The 8,904-nt window shown below is 43.0% G+C and overlaps 1 protein-coding gene across 3 annotated transcripts in view; it reads left to right on the top strand.

Annotated features, from left to right (window-relative positions):
* Nucleotides 1–3,087: 3,087 nt before the first annotated feature.
* Nucleotides 3,088–8,904, top strand: part of cfap54 (cilia and flagella associated protein 54) — a 443,819-nt gene continuing 438,002 nt past the window's right edge. For 2 of the 3 annotated variants that reach the window (XM_068004603.1, XM_068004604.1), the window contains exon 1: nt 3,089–3,306. In XM_068004603.1, the coding sequence (XP_067860704.1) occupies nt 3,173–3,306 (134 nt within the window). In that variant the 5' untranslated portion in view covers nt 3,089–3,172. Of the gene's footprint in view, nt 3,307–8,904 lie in introns of all 3 variants that reach the window. The other variant, XM_068004605.1, reaches the window with a different exon arrangement.

Genomic DNA, 8,904 nt, shown 5'->3' with positions numbered 1-8,904 from the left:
ACAATCACCTGTACCCCTCAGCAACACACAAAAAAGCCCTTCCTAAACACCATGAGCTCCGAATTTGCATTTAATGACGTATTACATAAAACCTTGAAAAATATAAATCTTTTTATTTTGGATCGTTTTTCCCCATTACTCACGCTCCATAGTTATTTGTGAAGTTACTGCCTAGTTGTCATCGTACACTCTCAATATTATAGTTCCACAAAAGCAACAAAAAGCTCACGTGATGCATCTCTCTTCCGCACAGAATTTGTACACAGTAGCTATGAATCTCCTGCACCTTAATTTAACAAGAAATTTACAACTTAGGCCCCAAACTGAAGGGCACGCCTACTTGTGGAAGTTTTCTTGTAGGTGTTTCTAATATTAAATAACCATTTTTTATTGGTAGGCTCATGATTGTTGATCAAAATTGATTTCTTTGTTATAATTGTTATCTTTAGCTGTATCCACCTTAGCAAAGATGGAAAATGAACGTCGCAGTACAGTGTGAAGAATTTTTTTCAGTGATTTGATTTGTGTTGCTTGCTGGTTCAAGAATGGTTGGTTTCTTGTTCCTCATTGATAGTTTTTCTACTTTTGATTCATTCACTTTTTGCAAATTGAACATTTGATTGGTGATAACAGATAGGGAGTTTTTTTTGAAAAAATATACTTTATTCATAAAATTTGCAACAATACATACAATACAGTTGTCATATCACATTTCAAGCATACACAATATAGATTATACAATTTGCAAGATATACAAAGTACAGTTCAAATATGATTCCAACAATACAGTTACACATCATACATAATTACAGTTCATGACATTCTAGGGTGCCTCATTGCATTACGATCAATACAGCTTATTCATTACAGGTTCATTACATGTACATTACATTTCATGCCTGAGAGGGTTTTTCCCTGATTGCAGCCCCTCGGTATACAATGGCGGGAAGGCTCTAAACCGTTGCCTTTCCCCACAGAGCCTTTGCAGCGGCCGCATCCAGCCTCATTGTGTCCCTGAGCATGTAGTCTTGGACCTTAGAATGTGCCAGTCTGCAACACTCGGTCGAGGACAGCTCCTTGCACTGGAAGACCAGCAAGTTTCAGGCAGACCAAAGGGCGTCTTTCACCGAATTGATGGTCTTCCAGCAGCAGTTGATGTCTGTCTCGGTGTGTGTCCCTGGGAACAGCCCGTATAGCACAGAGTCCTGTGTTATGGAACTGCTCGGGATGAACCTGGACAGACACCACTGCATCTCTCTCCAGACCTTCTTTGCAAAGGCACATTCCAAAAGGAGATGGGTGACGGTCTCATCCCCACTGCAGCCTCTTCGGGGACAGCACGTGGTGGCACTGAGACTCCATGAGTGCATGAAGGATCTGACGGGGAAGGGACCTCTCTCCACCAGCCAAGCTAGGTCTTGGTGTTTGTTTGAAAGCTCTGGCGATGAGGCATTCTGCCAAAGGACTTTGACAGTCTGCTCCGGGAACCAACTGACAGGATCCACTATCTCCTTTTCCCGCAGGGTCTCGAGGATGTTATATGCAAACCACTTGCTGATCGCCTTGTGGTCAAAGGTGTAACTTCATCCGAGCACAATTTTTGTCCTGTGATACTTTGGAGGTGTAATGCCCTTACGTGTGACCTCACGAAAGAGATCTCACTTTTAGGTATGTCTTTGAAAGGCGTGATATTACAAATATGTGCTGGATGCACTTATAAAATGTAGATTTTAACTTTGAAAAAATGGGTTTAGTGTCTCCTACCATGAAAAGTGTAACATCTTTAAAGAGGAAATTTGCATATCCTTAAATCTTCATTTCTACTTTATTAATAGAGGCATAGAGTACAAAAGCAAGGGAGTTATGCTAAACCTTTATAAAACACTGGTTAGGCCCTATCTGGAGTCTTGTGTCCAATTCTGGGCACCGCACTTTAGGAAGGATGTCGAGGCCTAGGAGAAGGTATAGAGGAGATTTACTGGAATGGTACCAGGGATGCGGGACATAAGTTATGTGAAGGTGGGATTGTTCTCCTTAGAGCAGAGAAGGTTAAGGGGTTATTTACTAGAGGTGTTCAAAATCATGAAGGACTTTGATGGAGTAGATAGGGAGAAACTGTTTCCACTGGCAGAGGGTCGGTAACCAGATCAATGGCAAAAGAACTGGGCTGGGGGGAGGTGCGATGAGGAGAAATTTATACTTGAAAAGGAAAAATTTGCAGGGCTATAGGAACTCCACCCACCGTCTCCACGACGACATTTCGCTCACCGAACACAAACTCCCAGGGCTGACTGACAACACGAGCCCTGCCCACAAAGTCCTGAGCGCCCTGTCACTCAAAGGGTAATTGACTGCAGGTAAATCCTGCCCCAGGTTGATCACCTGTACCAGGAGCGCTGGCCCAAAATCAAACAGTTATTTAGAGTTCAGAAATGAAGAGATATATAAATAAAGTGAACTATACTTGCAAGCATTGCACTGGTTTCTGTATGTTTTAATCTTTATTCCTCAATGGTATGATGTGTTTCCAGGTAATGTAAGGAAAATATTTTCAGTTAAGCTTCAACGCTGAGGTGAGTGAGTGATAACTGTTTAAAATAAAATAAATTTAATAAAAATTAAATATGGTCACACTTTGATTATAACAGACCATAGAATCATACAGCGCAGAAGGCCCATCGTGCCTGTGTGAGCACTTTCAAAGAGCTATCCAATTAGTCCCACTCCCCTGCTCTTACCCCATAGTCTGCAAGTATAGTTCACTTTATTTATATATCTCTTCATTTCTGAACTCTAAATAACTGTTTGATTTTGGGCCAGCGCTCCTGGTACAGGTGATCAACCTGGGGCAGGATTTACCTGCAGTCAATTACCCTTTGAGTGACAGGGCGCTCAGGACTTTGTGGGCGGGGCTCGTGTGTTGTCAGTCAGCCCTGGGAGTTTGTGTTCGGTGAGCGAGATGTCGCCGTGGAGACGGTGGGCGGGATCAGACGCTGCCAATCAGCCTCAGGGAGTCTCGCCTTCCGACGAGTGAGGGACTGGGCGGGGCTCACGCGCGTTGCCCGTTGGGTTTCGAGAGGATGGTCTCCTAGCAACGGCTTGGTTTAAACAGTTGGTGTGGAGGCCGGAGCGGGCTTGCGGAAGGGGTCGTAACCCCACTGTCCTGGCCGCAATGGAACTCACGCCCGCCTCGTTTTATGGGAAGATCGACCAGAAAAACCCAGTTATATGTGCACTTGAACATGAGCTCAACGACTTTAAGGGATATATGAAGAAAGCGGCTTCCGCCGCCTCCTACACCAGAGGGTAAGTCTGGAAACCCTTCTCCCCTCCGTACAGGCCCAGAGCAGAACTCCCCACCCGCAGGGAGCAGATCGTATCACAGGAACATAAGAGTAGGCCATACGGCCCCTCGAGCCTGCCCCGCCATTCAATCAGATCATGGCTGATCTTTGACCTCAACTCCACTCTCCCCCCCCCCCCCCCCATATCCCTAGATTCCAAAAATCTATCACTCTCAGCTTTGAATATATTCCACGACTGAGCATCCACAGCCCAGTGGGGTAGAGAATTCCTAAGATTCACAACCCTCTAAGTGAAGAATTTTTTCCTCATATCAGTCCTAAGTGCCCAACCCCTTATCCTGAGGTTATGCCCCCAGTTCTTAACCTCTCAGTCTACCCTCTTACGAATTTTATCCGTTTCAATGAGATCACCTCTCATTCTTCTAAACTCCATAGAGTATAGGCCCATTCTATTCAATCTCTTCTCATAGGACAACCCTCTCATCCCAGGAACCAATCTAGTGAACCTTTGTTGCACCACCTCTAAGGCAAGTATATCCTTCCTTAGATAACCAAGGAGACCAAAATTGTACACAGCACTCCAGGTGTGGTCTCACCAGAGCCCTATATAATTGCAGCAAGACCTCCTTACTCTAGCACTCCAACCCCCTTGCAATAAGGATCATAGAATCGTTACAGAAGGAAGCCATTCGGCCCATCGAACCTGTGCCGGCTCTTTGTAAGAGCAATCCATTAAGTCCTATTCCCCCACTCTTTCCCTGTAGCCCTGCAATTTTTTTCCCTTTGAATATTTATCCACTTCCTTTTTGAAAGCCACAATTGAATCTGCACCCACCACCCCCTCAGGCAGTACATTCCAGATCATAACTATTCGCAGCGTCAGAAAGTTTTTCCCCATGTTGCCTTTGGTTCTTTTGCCAATCACCTTAAAACTGTGTCCTGTGGTTCTCGACTCGTCTGCCAATACAAACTGTTTCTCTTTATTTACTTTATCTAAACCCTTCATGATTTTTCACACTTCTATCAAATCTCCTCTGAACCTTCTCTGCTCTAAGGAGAATAACCCCAGCTTCTCCAGTCTATCCACATGACTGAAGTCCCTCATCCCTGGAACCATTCTAATAAATCTTTTCAGCACCCTCTCTAAGGCCTTTACATTCTTCCTAAAGTGCAGTACCCAGAATTGAACTCAATACTCCAGTTGTGGCTGAACCAGTGTTTTATAAAGGTTCAATATAACTTCCTTGCTTTTGTACTCGATGCCTCTATTTATAAAGCCCAGGATCCTGTATGCTTTTTTAACTGCTTCATCAACCTGTTGTGCCACCTTCAAAGATTTGTGCACACATAACATCAGATCCCTCTGTTCCTGCACCCCCTTTAGAATTGTACCATTTTGTTTATATTGCATCTCCTTGTTCTTCCTACCAAAATGTTAGCCTTCAATAAAGGCTAACATACCATTTGCCTTCCTAATTGCCTGCTGTACCCACATGAAAACTTTCTGTGATTCATGTACAAGGACACTCAAATTCCTCTGAACACCAATACTTATTAGTCTCTCACCTTTTAAAAAATATTCTGCTTTTCTGTTCTTCCTACCAAAGTGAATCTCACTGAAATGTATAGAATTCTGACAGGGCGAGACAGACTGGATGCGGGGAGGATGTTTCCCCTGGTTGGGGGGTCTAGAACGAGGGGTCACAGTCTCAGGATACGGGGTAGGACATTTAGGACTGAGATAAGGAGAAATTTCTTCACTCAGAGGGTGGTGAACCTGTGGAATTCTCTACCACAGAAGGCTGTGGAGGCCAAGTCACTGAATATATTTAAGAAGGAGATAGATAGATAGATAGATTTCTAGACACAGAAGGCATCAAAGGGTATGGGGAGAGAGCGGGTATATGGTATTGAGATAGAGGATCAGCCGTAATCATATTGAATGGCGGAGCAGGCTCGAAGAGCTGAATGGTCTTCTCCTATTTTCTATGTTTCTAAAGTGGATAATTTTACATTTCTCCACATTATGCTCCATTTGCCACATTCTCGCCCACTCACTTAACCTGTCTATATCCCTTTGCAACCTGCCAACCCGAAAATGACCCGTTTATTCCTACGCTCTTTACTGTCCGTTAACCAATCCTCAATCCATGCTAATATATTACCCCCAATCCCATGAGCCCTAATCTTGTGTAACAACCTCTTGTGTGGCACCTTATTGAATGCCTTTTGAAAATCCAAATATACTATATCCACTGGTTCTCCTTTATCTACCCTGCGAGTTACATCCCCAAAAAACTCTAATAGATTTGTCAAACACGATTTCCCTTTAATAAAACAGTGTTGACTCTTCCTAATCATATTATGATTTTCTAAATGCCCTGATACTATGTCCTTAATAATTGATTCTAGCATTTTCCGGGCTTTGCAATCACACTGAGGCTTTCAGGTTCCTTCTAGTATTTTGTTAATTGTTCTGCATCCTGTTCAGTTTTATCCCCAATTAAAGCCAACAGTAATCACAACTGCAAAATGTTTGTTGCTGATTTTTGGCTGACCTCCACTGGAGAATGCTGCACCCATCTATATAATATATAAAAAAATAGGACCACTGCGGCACTTCCCGTCTACAAAACCATAGTTCCTGTTTTTGGCACACTTTTATGTCAACTTTCTGCCATTATAAATTCCTACATCTACATTTATAAAAAAAACTACCTATGTAAACTTGTTACGTTGTAATTGAACCCTCTTGCCAGTTATGGCGTTGTAATACCTCAGTTTTACCCCAGTTCTCAGCTTGTACTGCAGAGAAAGGCCGACCCTCCAACTCAGGGATGTCAAACTCGACTTGCATGGTCAATTTAATCTGGCATCCTGGCACTTGTCATGGGCCACATTCAACAGTAGCTATTTCATAGAATCACAGAACGATACAGCACGGAAGAAGGCCATTCGGCCCATCGTGCCTGTGCTGGCTCTTAGAAAGAGCTATCCAATTAGTCCCACTCCCCTGATATTTCCCCATGGCCCTGCAAATTTTTCCTTATCAAGTATATATCCAATTCCCTTTTGAAAGTTACTATTGAATCTGCTTTCAGATCATAACAATGCATGTAAAAAATGTTTCCTCACGTCACCTCTAGTTCTTTTGTCACTTACCTTAAATCTGTGTCCTCTGGTTACCGACCCTTCTGCCACTGGAAACAGTTTCTCCTTAACTGGAGTCTTTCATCGCTGGTACCATTTTAGTATATCTCCTCTGCACCCTCTCTGAGGGCTACCCTCCAACCTATCCTTCCTAAAGTGTGGTGTCCAGAATTGGCCACAATACTCCAGCTGGGGCCTAACCAAGTGTTTTATAAAGGTTTGGCATAACTTCCTTGCTTTTGTACTTCGCCTCAATTTATAAAGCCAAGGATTCCATATGCCTTTTTAACAGCCTTCTCAACTTGTCCTGCCACCTTCAAAGACACCCTCGGGTCTCTCTGTTCCTGCATTCCCTTTAAAATTGTACCACTTAGTTTATGTTGCCTCTCCTCATTCTTCCTACCAGAATGAATCACTTCACACTTCTCTGCGTTAAACTTCATTTGCCATGTATCTGCCCATTTTACCAGTCTGTCCATGTCCTCCTGAAGTCTGTTACTATCCTCCTTCCTGTTTACTACATTTCTGAGTTTCGTGTTATCTGCAAACTTTGAAACTATGCCCTGTATACCCAAGTCCAGGTCTTTAATATATATCAAAAAGAGCAACGGTCCCAACACTACCCGTGGGGAACACCACTGTATACTTCCCTCCAGTCTGAAAACAACTGTTCACCACTACTGTCTGCTTTCTGCCCCTCAGCCAATTTCGTATCCATACAGCCACTGCCCCTTTAATCCCATGGGCTTCAATTTTGCCACCAAGCCTATTGTGTGGCCTTTATCAAATGTCTTTTTAAGGTCCATTTTAAAAAAACATCAACCGCACTGCCCTCTTCAACCCTGTCCGTTACGTCATCAAAGAAATCAATCAAGTTAGTCAAATATGATTTGCCTTTAACAAATCTGTGCTGGTTTTCATTTATTAACTATATTTATCCAAATGCCAATTAATTTTGTCCTGGATTATTGTCTCTAAAAGTTTCCCCACCGCTGACGTTAGGCTGACTGGCCTGTAGATGCCGGGTTTTTTCCCTCTCCCCTGCCCAAGCCCCAGTCACCCTGATGTCCAGTCCCCAGCTTCCCTCTCCCCTTTTTTGAACAGGGGTGTAACATTTGCAATCCTCTGGCACCACTCCCATATCGAAGGAGGATTGGAAGGTTGTGGCCAGAGCCTCTGCAATTTCCACCCTTGTTTCCCTCAGTAACCTTGGATGCATTCCATGTGGACTGGGTGACTTTTCTACTTTGAGTACTGTCAATCTTTTAAGTACCTCCTCTTTATTATTATCCTATCCAATATCGCTACTCCCTCCTCCTTTACTGCTACAATGGCAGCATCCTCTTTAGTGAAGACCGATACAAAGTATTCATTTAGTACCTCAGCCATGCCCTCTGCTTCCATAAGAAGATCTCCTTTTCTGTCCCTAATCGATCCTAATGAAATAAAACCTGAATAGGTAGAGTATTGATGGCTAGGTATTAAATCAGGAGCTTTTGCAACCTATCCCTCGAAACCCAGACAGCTTACTTCCATTTGCACCTATTATTTCTTACTTGCTGGTTTGACCTGTTAGAATTTTGTGGGCCTGGTAGATTGATATTAGTGCTGTTACCATATTAATAAATAAATCTCAAATCAGAACACCCGAGATCGATCTTTGACTATCCTTTTCCAATTTTATATGTCAATAAAAGACTTTTGGGTTCTCTTTTATGTTACCCCCTAATCTATTCACATACTCTCTCTTTGCCCCTCTTATTCCCTTTTTTAGATCTCCTCAGTACTTTCTGTGTTTAGCCTGGCTCTCAACTGTATTATGAACCTTACTTTTGTCATAAGCCTCTTTTTCTATTTCATCTTAATCTCTATATCTTTAGTCATCCAGGAAGCTCCAGCTTTGGATGCCCTTTCCCCCTTGTGGGAATGTGACTACTCTGTACCCAAACCAACTCCTCCTTGAAGGCCTCCCATTGTTCAATTACTGTATTGCCTAACAATTTCTGATTCCAATCCACCTGATCCCTTTTTAACTCATTGAAATTTGCCCTTCTCCAGTTAAACATTTTCATATTTGATTGTTCCTTGTCCTTTTCCATAACTATTCTAAACCGAATGATATTATGATCACTGTTCCCCAAATGCTCCCCCACTGAAACATGCTCCGCCTGCCCCACTTCATTCCCTAGAACTACTAGATCCTGCATTGTTTCCTTCCTGGTTAGGCTGGAAAGACACTGTTCCAGAAAGTTCTCTTGTACAGATTTCAGGAATTCCTCCCCCTCTTTGCCCTTTGCACTGTTACTGTCCCAGTCTATATTGGGATAATTGAAGTCCCCCATTATCACTACTCTATAGTTCTTGCATCTTTCTGTAATTTGCCTGCAAATGTTCTCCTCTATCTCCTTCCAACTATTTGGTGGCCTATAGTATATACCCAATAGTGTAA

This window comes from Heptranchias perlo, chromosome 24 (genome assembly GCF_035084215.1).
Source record: "Heptranchias perlo isolate sHepPer1 chromosome 24, sHepPer1.hap1, whole genome shotgun sequence".
Taxonomy (NCBI): Eukaryota; Metazoa; Chordata; class Chondrichthyes; order Hexanchiformes; family Hexanchidae; genus Heptranchias; species Heptranchias perlo.
Note: the sequence above shows the minus strand (reverse complement) of the source record. Positions and strands in the feature narration are given on the sequence as shown.